Source organism: Calypte anna, chromosome 7 (genome assembly GCF_003957555.1).
Source record: "Calypte anna isolate BGI_N300 chromosome 7, bCalAnn1_v1.p, whole genome shotgun sequence".
NCBI lineage: Eukaryota > Metazoa > Chordata > Aves > Apodiformes > Trochilidae > Calypte > Calypte anna.
Window position 1 is genome coordinate 32,535,794 of NC_044253.1, and position 23,688 is coordinate 32,559,481.

General features: G+C 38.3%; 1 protein-coding gene across 1 annotated transcript; it reads right to left on the reverse strand.

Annotated features, from left to right (window-relative positions):
- Positions 1–1,719: 1,719 nt before the first annotated feature.
- On the reverse strand, positions 1,720–22,064 carry MPP4 (membrane palmitoylated protein 4). The gene is made up of 22 exons (XM_030454335.1): positions 22,047–22,064; positions 20,256–20,301; positions 19,896–20,017; positions 18,895–18,972; positions 18,139–18,219; positions 17,472–17,603; positions 16,773–16,854; positions 16,064–16,149; positions 15,028–15,099; positions 14,580–14,776; positions 13,392–13,456; positions 12,565–12,582; positions 11,534–11,572; positions 10,798–10,818; positions 9,620–9,634; positions 8,102–8,140; positions 7,138–7,308; positions 6,196–6,276; positions 5,155–5,248; positions 4,277–4,385; positions 3,145–3,279; positions 1,720–2,176 (listed from the first exon to the last, which is right to left on the reverse strand). The coding sequence occupies exons 2-22, from the start codon at positions 20,272–20,274 to the stop codon at positions 1,985–1,987; spliced, it is 1,848 nt and encodes a 615-aa protein (XP_030310195.1). The 5' UTR covers positions 20,275–20,301; positions 22,047–22,064; the 3' UTR covers positions 1,720–1,984.
- Between the last annotated feature and the right edge of the window lie 1,624 nt (positions 22,065–23,688).

The window sequence follows — 23,688 nt, forward strand, 5'->3', positions numbered from 1 at the left end:
ATAACAGACACAAGTGAAATAGACTTTGTTAACAAACAACTGACACAAATTTAAAACAAAAAAACAAACAAAAAAAGACTTTTGACAATTGTCAGACACAAGTATAACAACAATACTTTTAACAGGATCTCTTAACAAAGAAACCAAGAGGAGTGCTCTCAAAACCTCTCCTACACGTACACAATTCACAAGGAGGGAACAAGCCAAGCAAACCAAAATATCAAAATTACCTGATCACAATGTCTGTAAAAGGCTTTGTTCTGCTGCTCACCCTCCAGTGGGGAGATGATAGGGATCCCTGGAAAATCCCACTGTGCATGCTGGAGTCAAAGCAGTGAGAGCTCCCCGCTAGAGGCATGCAGCAGTCAAGGTCCAGTCCAATGTGATGTCCCATCTGGGTCACCAGAAAACTTACCATTTGAAGTTAATTCCCAAAATGCAGACACACAGGCTGCCTTTAGGAAGGAAGCCTTGTTATTTATTGCAGGCTTGTGCAGAGTGGGGTCCTTAGTGCCTTCCCACAAACTAAACCCACTGAATCAGATTTACCATGACATATTGATACACCAAACTATAAAACAGGGGATCCCCCAAAGTCATACTTACAAAGATTGGTTAGTGATTTACACATACTTACATCACCATTTCTACCATCATGGATACTCAGGGGAAGGGGCTTCATCTGGGCAGAGGTCTTTCTGACCTGGGAGTGTGATTTTTGTATTATGACATAATACTGAGAAAAATACAGGATTCAGGATCGCAAGTTCTATGGCTCCAACTGCCCAAGACTGGTTCAGCAGTCAATCTTCTTGATTTGGCTTCTTCATCACCTCCTGCATTCCTTAAGTTGAAGTAGCCATATAGAACTTCTCCGCCAAGTTGGTGACTTACATGATACAGCCTTAAAGCCTCTCAATTAATTTCCTTCTTCAGGGCATAGCTACTGTAGGATGTACTTGCTTAGTGACAACTGTATTACTAATTGTGTGGCTTTCTGACCACAATTTTATCTTGCATATACAGGACACATTTTGCACAAAGCAGTCATATCAGTCTAAATTTCCAAGTTGTTTTTCAACTATCTCTCCAGTTTTACCACTAAACAAGCAGGCATGTTGGTAGCTGCAATGTTTGGCATTGACTAATCCTTTCCTAGACTGTTTAAATTGCTTCCACAGATTTTCCTTCAAGGTGAAGTAAGGCCAACAGAATAATCATCTGTATTCCTCACAGGGCAGGACAGCTGCAATGCCAGGTGAAATGAGTGAGGAACTTGTTTGCCAGAAGCACTGCATCATTAGATAAGGAGAGTATGCTGCCACACAGCAATCTAATAGGAAAATGGGCTTCTGACTTTATTTTCCTCTTTGGTAAGTCCACGTTCTGTCAGTTTTTACTAAATTGAATTGATGGAACAAAAAAAAAGACACACTACATGTGTTATGAAGATAGCTGTGGTTATTTTTACTGTGATGACACACTCTGGTCCTGTCTCAAAAGGTAAAAAGGGTAAGCAGCAAATGAGTACCCTTACAAATAACACTCTTTGCTCAAAGACAGCATGCTCCTTTAGCATGCTCAGACTGCATACTGACTGAATAGAAGTTTTCAGTAAGGCTTCCAGAATGTACAGGTATTACAGTGCCAAAATAACCATAATAAAAAGAAAGGAAAGGACTTTTCTATAGCTATGTACAAGTAAATTATGCAGATATATGCAACAAAATAGATTTTTCTTTATTCTTTTAATTGAGCCCTCATAGTATTTCCTTTTTTTGTACAAAAGTGGATGCAACTGTAACATAAAAAGCTGAACAGCTACACAGAACATAGTATGATTATATCTCCTGTAGCAGCTTCTTTCCTAATCCTCTTTCAAATCCGTCACATACAAAGATCAATTCTTGCAATCCTGACATTAGGATTATTCTTGAAGTAAAACATAAGCTGTAATCTTTCTGAAGCTGCCTACTGCTCAGAATTAGGGCTGCGTGTCTGAGCATATCCACACTGCAGGGACCCACTGGGGCTCATCTTGTGCACGATGAATTGCAGACAGCAGCTGTGCAGATGCTTCTTGTAGACTGTCATTCACAATTACTTGATCAAAGAACTGACCAAATTGAGCTTCCATTTTCTTAGCTGAATCTTCCATCTCCTGTAAATCTTCCTCCTGTGAGACACAGAGTACATCTATAAAGTTTTAGTGTTGTGTGGAGGAACATACCCGCCTGGCACTGGCAGAACACCCTGGGACACGTAAACAAGGGGTGATAGTGCCAGTGTGCTTCATTTCCCTTAGAGTCTGCTATAGGAAAGTATGTCTGCTGCAGTCATCTCCGAGCCTCTGGAACAGAGCCAAATGCCACATCACTCCCAAGGAAACACCTCATCTCTCAGAGTGCTCCATTCACCCCAAAAAGGCTATTCTACTGATGAGTGCTGGCAGAGGATGTTAGTGCCTGGAAGGCAAACTGACTAACATTTGTGTTCTCATTCCACATTTCAGTTTATTTCCCAGTGTCCATGTTTCTCTCTGCCATAGCAGTTGTGACTCATTTCAATACACAGGGAGTAAGGTGTCCAAAATGTTAAGATACTTGACTATGATTTGCATGGTATCAATTGTGGCGATGCACTATACACATTGTAAATACAAGATACACCTTTCTTACAAGCAGGATTTGTATTTTATCTATGGAACTTAGTAGAGGACTGATATCAATACTGTCATTAAGCATGTGTGAAATAATACATTCTTATAACTGCATGAAAAATATTTAAATTATTGAATCACACACGTTTCAGATATTTCATTGCAAACAGTGAATGTATGTGTTGACACAAATATTGCCACAAGGTAGTTAATTAAAACAAAACCCAAATAGTGTCTCCATTGATGACATTTTGAAGCAAAACTCCTTAATCCCCTAGGAACACACTACAATGCTTTCATTTCAAAGCAAATCTGGAGTAGGGAAAAAAATTCCAACGAACCAAACAGAAAAAGACAAGAATAACTTATATTTGATCTTAAAGACACAATTATATTCTTTTAAGCACTAACATAGTATAATGCATTATGTTCTAAATGCTGAATTGCTGAATAATAAACTGAGCCTCTTTTATCCCTCATCTCACCTTGAATTTCATATTCACATAATAATCCGTAATGATCCTTGCATTTTTACGAGTCTGCCTCATGGAGCTTATGCTGGATGGCTTGATGAATATAATGTAGGGCTTTAATTCATGAGTCCGGGCTATTTGTATACCCTGGAAATTAAGAGTAAAACAACACTGAAGTATTTCAAGTGTCTTCATCCCAGTTTTATTCCTATAAATCCAGTTGTTTGCAACATGCTGTTATCCCCGGACCTAGCAGTCATGTTTTTCAGAAAGACCTACTTTAAAATGAGCTTGCTAATAATTCATGCAGCCTATTAGTCACTTAATTTTGCTTGGTAACCTTATTAGGAAGTGCTTTCGAGTAAGTGACTGGACATTGTCATTAACAGAGCTCTACAGTCAACATTAAAGGCGAGTCTGAAATACGCTTGTTTCAACTGCTGCGGAGCTACCTTTGGAAAAAGTACCGTTTCAGTGCTTCATACTGGAACAAAGTATCCTGCTTTTGGATCTTTTATCTGTGCAACATTCCCTCCTGATAATAAGCATTTTTAAACTACTTCAAAGCAGTAGAAGGAACTAGGGAAAAAAAAAAACAACAAAAAAAAAAGCACAGCATACAAGGTTGGCCAAGCCAGCAGATTTAAAATACAAGCATGAAGCTCACCAGTAATTCTCCTACCTTACAGCAGTTACTGAAGAGCAGCTATATGCCATTACTTCATACCCTTCCAAAACTTGTCCTTTAAACTCACACCCTAAAAAACTGATAGTGGCACATCTGTTCACATAGCAAGAGCATGTTTCCCCCCCTCCCTTCTCTATCTTGTTTAGGAGAAGTATAGTAGAACAAAAACAAAGGACATTCTCAGATGTGAAATGAAGACTAAACTGTGGCCTAATTTGGCCCTTATAGTGTTTTGGATTTCAAGCAGTACCCAACAGGATTTCATGTAACTTCACTGGTATTTCAAACAGCACAAACTACTGCTAACCAGAGGCTCTGACTGCACTGGCTCTGCACAATTAGAGGGAAGTCTCCAACAGTTACTGCTGAGAGACTGAATGTACAGGTCAAGAATGTACAGATAATTTTTTTCCCAGAAGATAGGAACAGTAGAGCCCCTCTCCCTTTACAACTCACCTGTGGTTCTAAATCTAGTACACAGATCTTCCCTTCATCAAGGACTGTTCGCACTGCATCAATACTGGTACCATACAGGTACCCTTTGTATTCCCCATATTCCAGCATTCTGAAACAGTGGTGAGGGAAAAGGAAAATGAAAGAGCACTTGAATCTCAAAAGGTTCTGTTTAAGGATGAAATATTCCAATGATCATAAAGCATATTGAACACTGATGAACAACCTCCACCTTTGTTCTTCCTTGCTACACTGAGAACAAAATCAGAACCATTGCAATTTGACATATCCAAAGCATATATTTTTCCACTCATACTGTTGTTACAAATTATATCTTTAGAAGTTGTGATTCTAATGATAAAAATGCTGGCATAGTGCTAATAACCTCAAATCAGAAGATGCCAAAGCAATTGAAACAGCTACAGGAGTGCAGCTTCAGGTGCCGAGCTGGTCTGTTTTGGCAGTGGGATTATCGAGGCACAGAAAAGAGCAGACACCTTTGAAAGTTTGGCCCTTACAGTTCTGGTACTGGAGGTATCATCCCTACAGCAGTTTTGCAGTGGAGCTGCAGATCAAGAACAGGTCTGACTCACTGCTCAATTTTAGAAAGCAAGTCCACAAGCAGAGTAAATGAGCTCAGGCCTGGAGATCCCACTTTCCTTTAGAAAGATTCTGAGTTGAAGATTCTAATTGAAGAGAAGGCTATTTGCAACTCCCACACACAGTTTTTCAAGTAATGGCTCAAGTACTTTCACCAAAATTTACAACAAACATGCATAGTGAGTGGAGAAGCCCAGACTTGGAACCTAACTACACAACTGTCTCTTCTTGGATTGTGTCACATTTTAAGTAACAAAAATGTAACTATCTCTCCCAGTTACCTGTGGCTATACACCATGCTTTCAAAGGTTTCCTTTGATACATAGTGATATTCACGACCATTCATTTCGTAACTCTTCTGAACACGAGTGGTGTCTGGAAGGAGGTAAACACAAAAGCAAGTAAATTCTTGTAACCTTATACACGACAGTGAGAGAACTTTCATGATGGACTATAAATCAGTATTTCCATAAGTAATTAAATGAGCTGCAGCCATCTGTTAATCCAGAGAAAAAGCCTTGTCTGCTCTACTGGTAAACCAGTGGCAATTCCCTGGAAATTAGCAAAGCACATCTGTATTTCTTGGAATAGAAGAGTAGTTTAATCCAAATATCTGTAAGTCAAACCAATCAGGAACTACTTTGGAAGTAGGTGCAGAACTGTTTTTACTCATCTGAGGTCAAATTTATTAAATTTAATTTGGAAACATCTGGCAAGACTTCCCACACTTGCACCTTCCCCATATAAGGAATTTTAAGCACAAAAGAATTCCTGAATTTTCAGCCAGTTTCAGATTAAAGATTTCCTGTTTAGTTACCCAAATCACAATAACCAAAGAAGCACAGGTAGAAACCATTGCAATTATTATGTGAGTTATTACACCGTTTAAGTCTCATCTGAGACTAGAAGGGTTGTAAGGAAGGCTTTGGTGCCCACTATGCACCAGCTGCTGTTGCCTTCATTCTCATACCTGATCACCTAAACACTGTGAACTTATAATATCCCTAAAAACCAATCTTTTTTAAACCAAGGAAAAGCACACATCAGGATTAAACAAAATCATGCAGACAGTCTACCAGTATATAAAGCTTTAAGGGTTTCATGAGCTTGAAAATACCACTGTCTGCTTTGCCAAAATAAGGAGATAACATTTTAAATGAGACTTTATAAAAGAAAGCTCCTCTGGCTTGCAGTAGAGCTGAAAAAATAGCCATACAGGAAAGAGTGTATGAATACACAAAGGCAAGAGAGAGGTGCTTGTTATCTCCTAATGATGTCTGAGGAGGGCAGGCAGTGGGGGAAAAAGGAAGGACTTTGCGTACGAGGTACAGCACTTTGAAACTCTCGTGGGTTACTTGCAATAAGCCTTCGCCTCAGCTCATTCACACCAACTCCTGCAGGACCTGGAAAGTTGGAAGAGCAATGTATATTACTGTCAGAGAAGACCATTTTCTAACACATTGCACACACACATGAAATCTAAGTTCCCAAAATAGTACAAGAAGTGACTGAAGCATCTTGATGGATTCATGGTGAGGAAAAAACAAAACAAAACAATACTTGCCAGCAATACAGCCATACCCAGAAAGCATTTCAGCAATACCATTTAAAAAATATTAAGTTCTCTCACACTTAGAAAGCACACTGGATTTGTTTTCACCCCATTTGCCTTACCAGGATCATGGAACACTGAGAACAGCTTCCTTTCAGGTACTCTGACTAAAGAGTACTTGAGAGCCCACAGCCCATTTAATATTTTGTATACAAAGCATTATTAAAAGAGTCTCTTTAGCTTTCCCTACTGCCCCTGACTGAGGTTTTTCTAGTCTGCAGTATAATTTCAAACACTCCTCTTGCATTTCCACATCCATGCATTTAACAGTGGCTGTAGAAATGCCTCCATGTAGACATTTTCTCATTGTCTATACCAGTCTCAACTGAATATAAAAGAGAACCCTTTACCTAGTAAAATCCATTATCAACTGTACTCATAACTGTATGGTCTCTTCTGAGGACTTTTTCTTTGTTTTAAAACATTCACTATTCCAGGCAAAGAAGATGATACTGACATGAAACTTTAAAACCCACATCAAGGTCAAATTACAGACAATCACTTTTCAAATGTTGCTTTGAGAGCTACCTGCACAGTCTGCAGCTGCTGCAGTCAGCAGCAGGAAATCTCACTGCATAAGACCATGACTGAATATTTCCTCCCTTATGTTACAGCTTGTGAAATTTGGGTGAGAAAGTGATTAACCTCTTACCTACAAGTATAATGAGCCTGTTTCGGTCTGATGGGTGCCGCTGGTACCTCACCACCTCTTCATAGGGAGCTGCCAGAGTGCTGTAACAGCTGCTGGGGCACCGAGCACAACAGGACTGCTGGCTGCTCCGGGACTTCCTGCGACACAGCCGCATGCTTCTGCGAAAACCAGCTGCAAGACACAAAGAGATCTGTACTGGAAAATACACCCGAGATGCTGGCAACTAATGCTTTCATCTAGAGTCTCTTTCCAAGCCACACACAGAAGATACTGGCTTTTTGAGCTTTCTGCAGAGTGAAAGTTACTGAATTTCATTGATATACTTGTTATGTCAACTTGGTAGAGCTTGTAAACATTGAAAGAGGAGGTCAAACCTCACTGTAAGTCACCTGAAAATTGCCCCAGAATTAAAGACCCCCAAATGATCCCCAAAGGAGATCAGCTAAAGCAGAAGTGTCTGGCCACATAAAGCATTATTAGGGAACAGTTAGTTTTTTGATAATGTAGCTTGTTCACACTCCTAAAGCAAATCTGGTACATTTTCTTCAGCCTCCAGAATGAATACCAATATTTTAAAGGCTGCTATGGTTTAGCAACAGGGATAGGTTTGTTGCTCCACCTTACCATCCAACTCTGAAAACCTCACTTTGAGGCCTACTATTACTATCTTCACCAGGTGACAGACAACATCTAGAAAAATTACCTGTCAACTAAGGGAAATCTTAACATCCAGTTAAGTTAAAATAGTGACTGGGTCTCAGTAGAAACCTACCAGGAAGAGAGATTTAACTGGAGAGAATAAACATTAGGAGATGGGAAGCAACTTCTTTAAGTTTGGAAAACAAGTAAAATCGAATTCATTAAGTCTTCAGGTGAATAAGGAAAAAAAAAGTATTTAAATTCAGACCAGCACTTAATCTAGATCAAGCCCCAAACATTTTACTTATCTTTAGTCATCACGTACCAATAAAGACTCGACCAAATTCACCAAATTCTTCCTCTTCTAGAATATGAAGGACAAATAATAATGAAATAAAAGAACAGTGAAAGCTTTAGAGCTAGATGGCTAATAATTATTGTTGATCTCAAATGAAAAACATTTTCAGTAAACGTACAGAAGTACCATATATTTAAAAAAGAACAATATAATATGAAGTATTCAAATAGTTCACACGACCAACTTAAAGAACCTAATGTTTTTGTAAGAGAAAAATTAACTCAGTAACTGTTGGTATTTTCTAAATTAGATTTGAAACAACTATGTATGTGGTTAATTCCTAAGAAAACTAGGTGCCAGATAATGTTTTGAATTACTTATAGTGAAAACACCTCCACATAACTTAAGCTTTTCAAGTGCAACAGAGCTTACTAGAATTCTTTGGTTATAACATTACATTAACCAACAAAGTAGGTCAAAATCAAGAACAAAAATCAGTAACTCAGTTTCTGCCTATGCTTGGAAAATGCAACACGCATCTGCTCTGATCTTCCAGGCTGAATGAAGACCTAATTTTATTTTTTCTTTTTAATCATCTTTGGATCAGTGATAACTGTGCTTCAATATCCCAGGCTAGTGTGTTTCCACCAATTCATTTTGTTCCCATTCTCATGCTGTTCATTGTGAAGGCCTCACCATTCAGGTGAGCCTCCTAAAGCTCTATATGTCGTTTGTTGTTTTTTTTTATGAAATCTCTCCTGCAAGGCTCAAAAACGTTGATTTCCCAGTAGATAAATGCTTTTAGCAGTTTAGGAACTATTTTATAAATGTGAATTGAAAATAAGTAACTGAGGGAAAAAATGGTGTGAGCAACATTCAGTTTTCTCTTCAAAAAGGACTTTTTGAAGACTTTTTTTTATTTTAATTTTCCCTTAATTACGTACTCAGTTAGCCAAGCTGTGTATTGCCTTTATTTAGGCCTTATTAAAGCAAGAATAAAATATAAGACACAGGCATATCTTTAAATGTTAGTAACTGTTCCAAGGCAAGAACATTCTTCAATTTGCAAAGCATGAAATATATCATCTTTTACCACTACATTCTTTGATTTTCAGTTATCAAAACAAAATTAGGTGTATAGTTGTTACTCTTATTCACCTCTAGACACTCTTCACTACATATACCTTTAAAATACAATTTGTTCCAAAATTTCTCAGTGTACTAACAAATCCTTGTTTATGACAGTAGAAAAAACTACACGGCACAAACTCCTTGTTCAGGGCCAAGTTCAGAGTGCTGTTTAGGTAACATATGCCTTTATCATTTCTATCTTCAGGTCTTTTGAGCCATCATTCAAATCTTTGAGCATTTCTACTTCATCTGCCCATTCTTTTATGGTGTGAAGTGCAGTATAGAATCCTACAGGGAACAAGAAATTCAGCTAGCAGGTTTTGTAAGAGGAGTGGTAGTTCCTGGTAATGCAATAAACACAGATACAGTCAAATAGACTACTGATAAGAGGAGACAGAAAAAAGTTAACATTACCTTCTTTAAGCTCCTCTGCATGTTCAGACAGAGACAGACAAAACAATTAGTTTTGGGATGATGCTCTATACTAAGATTTTTTTTAAATCCAACCAGAATTGTCCAGTGTATTTAGGGAATTTAGGAAACAGGTCCTGCAGGCTTTATATCTAAAATACACTTGCTTGAGCATGAATTGTCAGTTTGCAAAGAAGGAGTGACTCAGCTACAGCATCCATGTCAGTATTGTACTTGCAAATTAAATCACATGGATGTTCAAGTACTGGTTAACTTAAAGTAAAATGAAGGATAGGAAATATTTGCACCTTCATTCCTCCAGCTGTCTGGATACAGCACAGAGCTGACTCAGCACTGAGTAGCAAATAGGATTTGCAAGAGTAATTCCCAAGTATAGTTATCAGAAACATCTTAGCCTGAAAGCAAAAAAACCTGTCCCATAAGAACTGCTGATTCTGGCATAAAAACTTTGGGCATTGCTTGAGAGGTGGAAGAAAACAAGCCACCTGTGATAAGAGCAGATCGTTGGACCAGCAAATAGGAACCTTGTGAAGAAGAGCAAATGACATTTTCTCCACAAAATTGCCAAATACCTCAAGAAGTTTATCATTAGTAACTTATTTTAGGGGGAAAATTACTTATATTAGAAGAGGCTTCATTAAAAAAAATAAAACACACCTATTGATTGTATGTCTTGTACATAAATCATTTGTTTTATAAAAAAAAAAATAAATTTGCATGGTTTCTTGTTCACCATCCATGCACACATAACAGCTTTTCTCTTTACCCCATCAGCTCAGCTCCTACAGGCACTGGGAATTCAGGCCTCTGCTGCCCTGAGGTAATCCAATTACCTGCTGACATCAGTGCAGCCCCTGCTGTCACGGCTTGCACGGGTATAAGTGATTAGGATTTATTGAACAGATCTGGTACTGATGCAGAAAAAGAAACACACGTGGTGTAACAGGACCAAAACCTTACTACAAAGATAATCAGAGAGCTAGAAGAAAATTTAAGGCAACAGGATTTTACCTAATGGCTTTTCAAACCAGAATGGCTTCTAAAACTACAGTGGCTGATTTTTGTCACCTGTTTGGTTTTAAGACATTTGCTTGTCTCTGGACACCCTTCTCACAGCAGAACAATAGCAAGGAATTTTGAGTTGTGTCAGAAGAACTTACCAGACTCAAATGTTTCTTCATCTTGTTTAGTGATCCAGGTAGCAAAGACATGAAAATAAATTCAAAATATAATTCTTTTCCTTATATAGAATTTCAGGATCAGAAATCAATTTTCCAGCTCCTGTCAGTCTGTCACACAAATACTTTCCCTACTTCCCTCTACACTGAGGTGGTAAAATACAGCTCACCACACTTGAGTTAACTGTCTGGTCTCTTTCTAGTCCTAGAAGATCACATCACTCATGAGAGCTTCCTGCATTACCTTGGGAGAAGGAAGAAAAAGCTGTGCTGCTTTAGGCAGCAAGTCAAGGTAAGAGTCTTCACATGTACTATTTCCATGTAAAAACCTACTCTTGCTTGTGCCTAAAAACAGTCTCCTGAGATCAGTCTCTTGACAACGAATTGTGTGAGTTTTCTAAGACTACAATCATCTGCAGTCTTAAATCTACAATAGGCAAAACCTATGGTGATATTACAGCCACATTCCAAAACCTGAGTCAAAGAGCTTGGATCTCATTCAGGCAGGCATTTTTGGGATGGTCCCTCTTTTTGGCACAACACTTCACCATAAACATTGGACACCAGAACTGCAAACAGCTCGTTTGCAAAACGACAACCCCCACAATTTTCTAACATTAAGGTCACTGGGAGAATGGGTGGTTTTATCTGGAAAATAAAAGCAGGCTTTAGCTACTACCTTGAAGCAAGCAGAATAATCTCAAGTGAACTCAGTTACCTGTTTCCACACACTTGTCATCAATCTGCATGTCATCTTCTACAGATAAACATGAGGGGAAAAAAATAATCTGAATCAGAAAAGCACTAGAGAGGAAAAAACCCTACAGATATTACAGAACACAGCTCAGACATCAGAAAGAAAATAGCTGAAGCTCAGATAAGCTTTAGACTTCTTTAAGAATTTTAACACTGTTAACTCAAACTTATTGCTGTTCCCTGTCTTTGGTGAGCAAAAGGTTCTTAAACTAGTACTCTGAAGGGCTTGTGGAAGAAAGGCAAATATATCTAACTTGAATTCTCCTCTGGAAATAATATAAGCTGTCACATGGCTGTCACTCTGTTTATGTTGTAGATACCTATTTATTAAGTATTACCATGGCAGAATATAATTTTCCACTCAGTGCCTTTCTCTCCAGTGTACTCCAGTACACTTCATTCAAGGAAGACATTTTGTTTGATCTTATAATTATTTTTACAAGGAAGATAAGAAAAATAAAAGACTGATTCAGCTTCCTCTCTATCCACACCAACTCATGTCCCTGAAAGGGGATCTTGTGGGCTTGCAGAATCTCATTGCTCACAGTACAGCAAGGTTTGTGTGTTCTGTTCTTGCATGCCCCTCCAGATAGTCCTAGTAGGAGCTATTTTCCAGTTACAGGGCAACTGCCAGGGCACCTGTCAACCACATTCTGCCCATTAATATATCCTTTAAAGAAATACTCTCTCAGAGCTACTCAGGTGAACTGCCAAGGATGTGAGAGAAAGGACGAGAGGAAAGTAGAAGGTTCCTCAAAGCAATGCATACAAACTGTCATTTCCCAACCAGATATTGCAGAGCCTAAGTCCCACTTTCAGACAAGGTAAGCTTCCACCATTTCAAATAAAAAAAAAGACTATTTCAATTATGCTAAGCACACCAAATGCCAATAACCTGTGTTTCTTTTGCATGTATTTACCAAGCTGCCTCATCTGTAAAACCTTATGCTCTATTGTACAGCAATACAATCTTGTTCAGACATGATTTCCTACCTTCTTCCACAGTGCTTACTGGCACAGCAATTCCATTGAAGCAGTTAAAATACAATAAGATTATGGTGAAAGAGAGCTCCAGCTCTAACAAGCAAAGCAATCAGCGTGAGAAGAAAGCTAGACAATGAAACACGTTCACAAGAGAAATGAAACACTTATCCAAGAGAAAAATTAATTTGGTACTAGTATAAAGAACTATAGAAGAAAATGGGGAAAGAGAAAACAGGAAGAACATTCTTTGTCTGGGAATACTTGCATGTTTATGGCACAGGATAATGTTTCTGGATTTTCACCACAAGTAAACTCATAGGCAGCATAGCTTATTTTACACTGATTTTACAGCTTTTCCTCAAGTAAAAAAGTTTTATATTTTTCTAAAAAGTTTTCATGTCAAAGAAGATTTCTAAACATACTGCATGGCATCTTCCAGAGCAGAACTGTTACCTATGTCCCTGGAGAGCCAGCTAGTGCAGCTATCACTGCAGACTTATTCACACCCAATGCTCCTGAAGAAAATTGACTCTCCTAGATCTTACAGACTTCAGGAGTTGAATTCATAGCTTTGCTCACAGTAACATCCCAAGTACACTGGAGACCACACCTGCATGGTGGAGCCTCCACCATCAGTACCCCAGATAAAACTAACAGTAAGTATTTACTTTTTACTGGGGACAGGTAACACGTATCTGAGGCTTCAATATGGCTCCATAAACGATGTCTTTGAATCAGACTGAATTGTATGAGCTTCTATTTCAGTATCCCTGGAAACAGAGACAAGACCTTTCTTTCTTTTTCTTACTCTGCCAGTCATATAACTTTTCACTCACATATTGATGATTTGGGACAGAGATGGGGCTGGAAAGGCTGAGACCACCAGAATTCTCGCTGCTTCCTGTGTAGAAATAAATTTATCACAGTTAAAGAAACAAAACAGTCAACAAGCACATTGTGCTTACAGAATAAGATTGATTAGTACTGAGATGACAGAAGACAAGAATAGAAACATGACCAATATTTTAGCCCGCTATTAAGTCCTGGAAGAGAGCTGACATGATGAACTATGTAAGGGCAATTGCCAAATCAGCAGCCTGGAAGCATTTAGAGTGTTTTGGATTGATATTTAAGAACAGGAATAGAAGCCACACTGTGGTACAGAATCCTGGCAGTAGGACAGGTTGCTACTGCTATGGGTAGTAGCACTACAGCCTCTCTTACTACACAGAGGCTCTTGCTTGCAGCTGCAATCAGGATCGATGTTAATTTCAGTTTTCATTATACAGAACACAGCTATGCTTACAAATAGTATAACTCCAAGCTGATCATCTGCAATTGTGTGGCCTCACATTTGGGATGTGTGGTTAAAGGATGAAGCTGAATAGTTTGTTACACCAGTTTAACTACTCTGGTTCTGAAAGTAGATAATGTAAAAATAATGTGCTAATTATGCAGAAAACAATAGGCAAGAGATCTTGTTCTTCCTTGAACACATTTTTTTGTTTGTTTCGAGTTCTGGGGTTTTTTCCTCTTTTAATTTGGTCTGTGCAAGTTTTGAACAAAGCTGATGCATCACAGGACATCTTGAGATAATGTTTCTTCTCACAGCTATACCCTATACATTATGGTTAGTATCCCACTCTCTCCCCTGGTTCCCCCCACCATTTGTTTGTTTTTTCAATCAGAGACAATGTTTCTATTCAGACAGGGCCCTCAATTTCTGCCCATCTTTCAGCTGCTACACCCCACTAGATGTCTTAGCGACTAGGACAGAAATAGACAACTGCTGCAAAGTATTGGGACAGCAATTTAAGATGATACAAGTGCTTTCAAAAGCTTGTTCTCACACAGACACTCTTTCAAAAAGGAGAGCAAGAAGTCAGAGAACAGAAATGAAAAACGTTTATCAGATGGCATTCTGAATCATACTGCTATGCAATTTATGAAAATTTTCAATAGCAAAGTCTGAAGAAGTGGCTGATTTTTTTAACTGGAAATTAGAAAAATTAAGACTTCTTTACCTTTTAAGAAGATGATTTGAGGGAATAAGTCCAGCACAGGCACTCAGATCTGAAACTTTCCTAGCCTGCCACCAGAGAGCATCATTTTGGTCCACAATCTGGAGTATTTCACCCTTCTTAAAAGGCAGACCTGCATCAGCACAGGGTATGGCAGGATCCTGCAGGGGCCAGTAATCTGCCATTGCTCGCACATAGAGCTGGTGAGGAAGATACACAAGAGCAAACGTTCACAACCATGTTCAAAATGTTCAAAAGCCGTGTTCACAACACATACAACATGAGCTATGTCATCACAGGGACAGATATCAATGCTGCTTATGTCAAGACATGATGAACTCAGATTTAAAAACAAGATCCAGCCCCAAACACCATTCCTTTCTGTGACACCATTAGACATTATTGGGGTGACTGTTTGCAGTAACAATGCAGAAAAAAGAATGTCTCTTACTGTTGTTTGGTTGCTGACAGGACGATCAGAAACCGGAATTAATTTGAACATAAGTGTCCCCTGAGACAGGGCCTAAATGATTAAAAAAGGATTAAAACATGACCAGTATTCAACACAAATAACCAAACATTGGCAGCACAAACTTTACACAGCATGGCTTTGAGCTTACTATAATGTCTATATTGCAAATAGAACTTAGGCAAATTATGATAATACTGTAGTTTTTCAAAAGGAAACTCAAGAATGAAACTTGAAATCTGGCTAAAGCTTTTTAATGGAATAGAATCTATGTTTCACTATAAATATATATAATACCAACAGCAATTCATACCAGACTTTTCTACTGACATCTAATTTAAATTAGCAGCAGGGTCTGGTTAGACAACTGATGTAAAGGGAGTAGGAAAAAAATAATTATTTAAGAATTAAGCATTTCATTAGAGCTTGTATTTCTTATCCTTAGAAATAGTACACTGAGGTAAATAATACATATAAAAACTTGATACCAATTACACACAGCAATATCTTACTGACTGGCACTAGCACTTAGCAGTGAAGAACCCTGAAAGACTGGGGACAAAATGACGAGTCAGTAACAGGGACAGCACAACAGATTTCTTCATGACAACTGTGACAGCAGTAATTACAACTGCCCTTCTTTAATAGGTGAAGTATGTAGTTTACAAGGTCATTCACTCTGCTTCTTATGGAACATTATTGTGGAATATTAACTGAGTGGAACTTAGAGAAAAATTATTAATTGCTAAAGTCTGAATAAATTAATATTCCTCCCAGAAGCTGCAGGTGGAATAGCCACATTTAAGTTAATTTCTGTCCAAAACAGGGGTTAGATTTAACTCTGGTTTCATACACTGATTTAATGGGCAATTCTGAACTTCATCCACAGTAAGGAAACAATCTAAATTCTCTGTTAAAAAAAATTCAGACTTTCTCCTCTAAGAGTGTGTATGTGTGTGTCTAAAGGAAACATCATACAGTTAATCTAAAAATACAAAGCAGAAAAAAGATTGAGTACCAGAATATTAATAACTTGCTCAGGCTCAAGTCCCTCAACAGGAACTCCATTTACTTCCACCAGTTTGTCTCCAGCATACAGCAGCCCTACAGTGAAAACAAGGATGGAAGCAGCTGCCAAAGTTTAGTCACAACATGGATTATCTGGGGTAGGCGAGGCAGGAATACACAGATATACCACAGGTTTGGAACTCAGCAGTAAAGTTTTTCATACACCAGGTATGCAGGAAGATATTTTGGATTTTCTTCTAATGTTTCCCATTTCAGTTACGTTACATTTCCCAAGGAACACAGAACACATTCAGTTCTAGGACGAAAAATTATTATTGTTTCCAAGGAAACCCCTTGGAAGAGTGCTTAGCAACTAATGCTATCAAAGTGTTTAGTAGACTAGTGCCAAGGAGTATTACTACAGATGCCTTAAAGCCCAATATTTAACAGAGTCACAGACTACTAATGCTTTTTCTCCATTAGGGAATGAGCTGCAGTTTGGGATATTTCTGATGACCAGGTCTTGGTGCCAAGAATACATAATGAAGGTGGATTGTACCTCAAGTCAGCCTCAAAATTGCACATTCATATGAAAATGAATGAAACGAGATCTCACTCTATAATGGAAGACTAATTGTAAAAAGTAAGCTATTATCTTATTCCAAATATCTTCACTCAAGTTTAGGTTTTTCTATTACTTTGTTTTAAACTACACATACCACTTCTGTCTGCTAGCCCACCATGGATCACACGGGCAACCGTAATGTCACCTGTTATCTCATGGCGTTTAATGGTGGCACCCTGGAAAATAAAAAAAAAAAGAGAAAACACACTGCTCACTGACAAACCTTTAAAGTTCCCTTTTATGTCGTAAGTCTGATCTTAACCATGTCAAAGAGTCATTGTGAGGTAACACCACATGGATCTAGTGTCAACATTATTTGTACCAAGTGCTTCAACTTCAACTTTCATTACACTAAATAACCTCACTGGCAAGCTGGAAGAAATCTCTGTATCAAATATTACAGCTTACTTTTCCCAAACCAGGTTAGTTAAGATGTACAGTATTTTTTGCTTTTAATCACAAATGATATCTAAAGAATGTTTCAGGTCCCTCCTCTCTCCCTTCCTATTCTGGCCAGAAGAATAGCTCTCCTTCCTATTTGAATTTTCATTATATGAGGTATAAAATCTGCCACATATTCAAACCCCAGGTGGACAAGGCACTGAGCACTCTACTGAAGTAGTACTCACACTGAGCAGGGCTAGCTGGCCCTTTCCAACCTCAACAATTCTTATGGGTTCTGAAAACTGGACAAGGATGTACATGATCTCTAACATTCCTGGAGAGAACCCAGCATGCATTATAAATACCTCTGTAAGTTAAAATAATGTCAGAATTTGGAAAGCACCCTCACCAGAGGCTGGTTGTTTTTCACTAAGCAGACAATCCTCATAGCTTCCTCATTTTCAGGTATGTTGTCTGGCAATGGTGGAAGGGTTGGTTCAAAATCTTTCTGGGCCACAGTATCATGAGCAGATAGCAAGGCCTGTTAACAAAAAAAACCAAACAACCCAACCACACCAAGGACCCCAAAAGCAAAGATAACAGAATAGAACAGCTTTAAACAGTGACTAGTCAAAAACAGAGTCAACAATGAAGTCCTTAATTGATGTTTTCTTCTTTCTACTTTGAAATTCAAACTGTGAAATTTGTTTTTAAGAACAGTTCCTCTCTCTGCTTACAGAAGATGAAACCTTTCTATTTGGAACTCCAGCCTTAAGAATGCAGGTTTTGAAATTAGAAAGAAAAACTGTTCTTACTTCTCTGCATCACCAGCTCAGAATTTAACTTCGTAACAAACATCTCTCTCAAACACAGCCCTTAAATAAAATGCATCCCTCTGCAAGTTGTCCAGATACACAGTTCACACATGACTTCACAACTAGATTAGTTCATAAGTAGGAAACTATGCCTCTTCTGGCTCCTTTGCCAGTTCTTGTGAACAGCTGGCCATCTGCTTTATTTTTCACTGCAGACAGCTCTGTCAGCAAAAATCTTCTCTTTCCTTAAGCAGGACTTACCTTTAAGTGTGGAGCTCTCAGCAGCCGTCTCAGCTCTTTGATCTCTCCAGACTGAGGGGCTTCACGCAGCAGCTCTACCACCTGTTATACGTAAGAGAAAGCACAGAAACCAAATCTGGTGGACAATTAATTTAAGAAGTTCTAAACTGAGCTTAGAGGAATAGGGTGTGGTAAGCATCCCACTTGGTAGGAGCTAAAGCACATTCTTGCAGTTTGCTCTTAGAACTGGGCCCTATGACCACAGCTGCACAACACTCAGCCAGGCTGTTCAGTTCAGGCACACTGCCATCTGCTCTAGATTTTTTTTGTCTCCTGTCTCCTGAGACTGTAGTCAATCTCATCACTAGTGTCAGTTTCTCCACTTAGTCATTAACATTCTCTAATTCAGAAATTTAAGAACTAATCAGCTGTTAACAATTATCACAATCCAAAAAGCTTTCCTCATCATGTCAGGCTGCTTAACTGTAGCCGTAACACTGATCCACACAGTTACAAGGGATAAAAATTCTTCTATTCACTGGCCATATAGTTTGAGTTCATTATCCTGGCCAAGGCTCATGCAGTCTAGTGATCACAGCTGCACTCATTTCTTATCCCTCCTCTCAAAGTAAAAGTTACTGATAAATGTGTAAAAAGACTCATTTCAAGTTTATATACCTTACTCAGACCTGAAACACAAATCAAATAGCAGAACACTGTTATCTACAGCTTTGGTAGGAGCAAGTAAAGTTATACATTGTGTATACACAGTCTTACCTCATGAGTCAGCACGCGTGCATGTGGTGTGACAGGAACTGGTCTTTTTCCAAGGTAGTGCTGGAGGCATTCATAGATCTATTGCAAGGCAAAGCAATGATAGTATGATCTCTTCAAGTGATTATATACATATAAAAAATACTGCCCGTAGTGTGATGTGTATTTCTAGGAATTTCTTGGTTCATCTGGAGTCAAAGAACTTAGAGTCTCAATCCTTAATATCTAATGCATCTGGAATTGAGTCTAATTCATTGTCTTTCTGTATTATCATACAGCTATGCTGAGTAAGAAAAGCTGATTACACAGAACAGCAGCCTGATAGTGTCAATTCTCTGACTTGTGGCTTGCTTCCTACCCCTGTTAGCAGATCTGATGAACAAAGTAAATTTAACTTAAAACAAAATAAATCGCTTCTTTTAAAATTACCTTATGGACCTTCTCATCCACTGCCAAGCTTTTCTTCTTTAAAATTTAAGGATTTAAAAAATCTTTATTACAGAAAAAGCCAAATTTGTTCAGAATTTGGACAGAATTTGTCTCAGATATACAACTCTGCTTGAGGGATAAGCACTAGCCAAAACTATGTTCTGTAACAGCATAAGCTCTGCTCTACTCAGATCAAAACGCAAAATAAAAAATAAAAATTTCATGAGCATCCATGCAAAAAAATAGGGATGAATGGCCATAGAGACTTAAGAATAGAAAAGACAGCTGTGCAGTGCTGTGTTCAGCCCATGTCTCTGTCTCCCTGGCCTTAATACAAATGTGTAAAGTGGAAAAGCTTTAATAGCTAGGATGTTATGAAATATAACATTTTTTTTTTTCTGTTAAGAAAAAGTGATTTTTTTCCACCTTGACTGCTGACATTAGGACCAACAATAGGACTATTTACACTTAGTGTAAACAAGCATTTATTGTACTGATCTAGCAAAATAAAGTAGCTATCCCCTGGAGATTGCTCTCTAGGAAACCTTCACCTTCACAGCTGAATATGAATTTACCTTCAAAAGTGCTTGCAGCCAGCGAGATCTGAGCAGGTCATACAACATGCCAACACCATTGACATCCCTTTTACAGAGCAAACTCAGTTCTTGTAGCACTAGAGTCAGAACATGAGATACACCTGAGCCCAAGAAACAGAAAAGTGCAAGACATTTCATTTCAAATAGAAGGCCAAGCAGAGCCATATAATGACCCAGGTCTTTTAAAAAAAACCTTTCCTCAGTTTATACTTCCAAGAAATGCAGCCATTTCCTGTCTGCTTTGCTTGTTTTCTGCAATCCGCTCTGTTGCATAAGAGCTTTCTTTTATTATGCTATTAACCAGCGGGGTTCTGTCAATACCAGCAATTTTCAACTCACCTGAGAGAAAAACGCACATATCAATCTGGGTTCAAGCTCACAGCTCCTACAGAGAGGTAATAAACATTAAAAAATGCCATTTTCATTTTATGGGGTTTTCTTTTGGACGACACCCTCTTTGAGCCAGGGACCATCCATTTTTCTCCATTCCTGAGAAGTGCAGACATTTTGGATAATATCACAAATGAAAATGCAAATTCCCACCAAATGCACAGTGTTGTCACAGACACCCACAGCACACTCCAGGAGAGGGGAAGAACCTGTCTTGCTATTAGAAGCAGCACTTGATCTGTTAGGAATAGTATTCCAGTACAGTAGAAAACAAAAAAATATGGTGTCTTTCTAACATCTCAAGGAGACAGAAACTAAGGGGTGACAGATAGATAAGATGTTAGACAAAGTCAGGCCTGAATAAAAAATGGATTTTTTTGAGTGCATGGTATTAAATTTTACCTCAGAAATTACAACAGACCATTTATGATATGTGACATCCTTCCCAAGGAGCACAGTGTTTGGAACAGCACTACTACCATACTACACCAAATACCAGAAGTTAGAGTTATTAAGCTGTAGGGATTCCGAAAGAGAACATAAAAGTTGAGCACCTGACTCCTACTGCATGCCAAAGGAAAGTTCTCAACTGCTGTGCATGTTGGTAAGCCAAGATGTCTCTTTGCTTTTTAGTGCCAGAGTAATTGTACAATATAATTATAACTGGGTACTTTCCCTCTGTGTTTGTTTACAAGATTAAACTTGGTATGTTTCAATGAGTAATATCATAATACAAGAAAAAAAGGTGGAAACCCCCCACCCAGGACACTAGAAGCATCTAAAGGTACATGAACCAAAGTAGAAATAATAATTTCTTAAAACTAAAGCTCATTCAGTAGATCAAGAATAGCTGAGTACTCACCACTACCAAGAGTATCATCAGCTGTGACCATCCAGTCACTGCAGCTAAGTTAAAGGTGGAAGCCCTTTACTTATTTCTCTATTGAGCACTGTATTTGTAGCCAGTGGCAGTTAATTGTACCAGCTCTAGACTTCAGCATTACCAACACTTATGTGGCACATATCTTCAGTTTCTCTGTGGTATTTTCCTGCCTGCTATGTTTCTGACTTTTCCTTCAACCATGAGACAGAATTGCTGAGTATTCAAAGCAGGAAAGCCTGGAAATGTACCTCATTATCAATAGAATCATCTGTTTCTGGAAAGCAGACATCAAGCACTTAAAATATTATAAAGTCAGGGAACCCTGATCGTGAGCCCCCCAGAGAACTATCTCCCTAAACATAGTTAACTTAAAAGGATTCTCTTCTACAAGAACTCCCTAGTGCCTACAAAAACCTTACCTTTGGTGGAGGCACTTTTTAAAATCTTTTCCTCAATACTGGTTGCCTCTTTTTGAAATTACTTGTACCAAGTATCTCAAGGAATGCCATTCCCACATCAAACTGGGCTCAAACAGACCAAGACATTCCACACAGAAACACAAACCTTGAAACTACAGAGAATCATTTCCTTACACAAATTAACATCAACCTCCTGCAGTTATTAGTAATTCTTGATACAGCTGCAGAGACCCTTGACTTTATAAACCAGAAATTAATGCCAGGTGTTGTCCTGACACTCTAAATTAACTGGGTAGTACCATTAAACATCAAGAATCATTCCACCTATTAAGCAGTAATACTTCTAGACATTCATGGAAGATGAGTTACAGCAACAAAGGTGTACAACTTTTGTGGCATTTTCTTTTTCCTTGAAAAAGATGTAAAAGTTATGATTACCATTATCTTGACTGCAGGCTGTTGGCACCTCCATCTTTGCCTTAATTCAAGGAGATTCCACCCACTTCGAGTACTGCATTCACATCAAGTAGGTTTCACAGTGACAGATGCTGAAGTAGGGAAAAAAGTATATTCATATCAGAATATTGTCAGGTATTTTAGAACGGTAAGAAAGCATAATTTTAAGGGGGAAACCATTCATACTTTAAGTGCACAGTAGGTTGCAAGTGCAAGTTAAAATACATGAGTCCCACCTGCAAATTCAATTACCCACCAGCATGCAAAATGCAGGCAGATGAACCTCAGCTGCAATATGACAGGAATCAAAGCTCTGAAGTAATTCTGCATCTTCATTACATCCTAGTCGGTCTAACCTCAAATGATAATTTATATAACTTTGAAGATGTTGTCATAATTACCAGTATTGTAAGATTAATTTTAAAGACTTAAGTATTTTAAACAGGTCACTCAAGAGATAATACAGAGTAAAGTTTAAAAAAAATGGTAGCATCAGATACCTGAGCACCTCAGCCACTAGTGATGCCTTGCCAAGTTATGCTAAATGTACAGCAGTCTGTCTCCTGGATTAGTAAAGCAAATAGCAGTAATTTTCATTTAGGTTGTTTTGTGAACAGAAAAAAGAAAAAAAAAACCAAGGACAAGCAGGAAAAGTATTATCTTGATCTGCTTATAAAAGCAGACAGCATTACTGTCACTTTTACTGCACTTAATGCTTGTTTTTAGAACATGCTGCCTCTCTCCTGTTATATCATAAAAATGCTTTCGAAAAGCAGAGGAAATTAAGGAAGAAAAAAATTCAGAAGTAGGAGATTATGATTCAAACATTTTATTACTGAGTATTGGCAATTCATTTCAAGTTACCTCTAAGATCCTCAGTGATACATTTTATTACAATTCTAATCCAAAAACAGCTTTAAAAGGTAATTTCTTTCAAAGATTAATGAAAATATTAACAAAAATACCCTCACCCCCAATAATCAATGCAACATTTCCACTTCAGTGTTTCACTGTACTGCATAATCACTTTTCTACAGGTAACAACTATTTTTCATATTTTATCAGTGTAAAACTGAACCCTTCTACCACACATTCACTGGGAACTGGGCTTTGAGCTGCAATTCTTTAATTTTTTTTCAATAGTCAGAGTTCTATTCCTTTAAGAGTTTGCCTTCCCCTTTGTTAAGCTTAGTTGATCTGCCTAATGATGGATTTAAAGCAGGCCGTATAAATCTAGTCACAAATACCTGTTTCTTAGTTACTGAAGACATTAAGAGCAGGACAGAAATCCTTGCTGTGGAGTAGTACAGGCAGGGAAAGAGGAATCTCTGTGTTGCCAAGTACATCCAGGGCAGTGGCACTTTGGTTTTCACTGAGTAACAGCAATATCAACACACAAGTAACCCATGTTATGTACACCCCCCGACCCTTTTTGGAGTCTGCAGCTCCAGACTGTGTTGCAAAGGAATTTACAAAGAGATGGTGGTGCTCCATCTGCCAGTTGTGTCCTTAAAGGAAACTTTACTTATTACTATGCACCTTTAACAGATGTACAATTTTAAAGCAGATGATTCACTCAAAGTATAGAAGACCTCTATCCATAAAGATTCTCCTCCACCCAGAA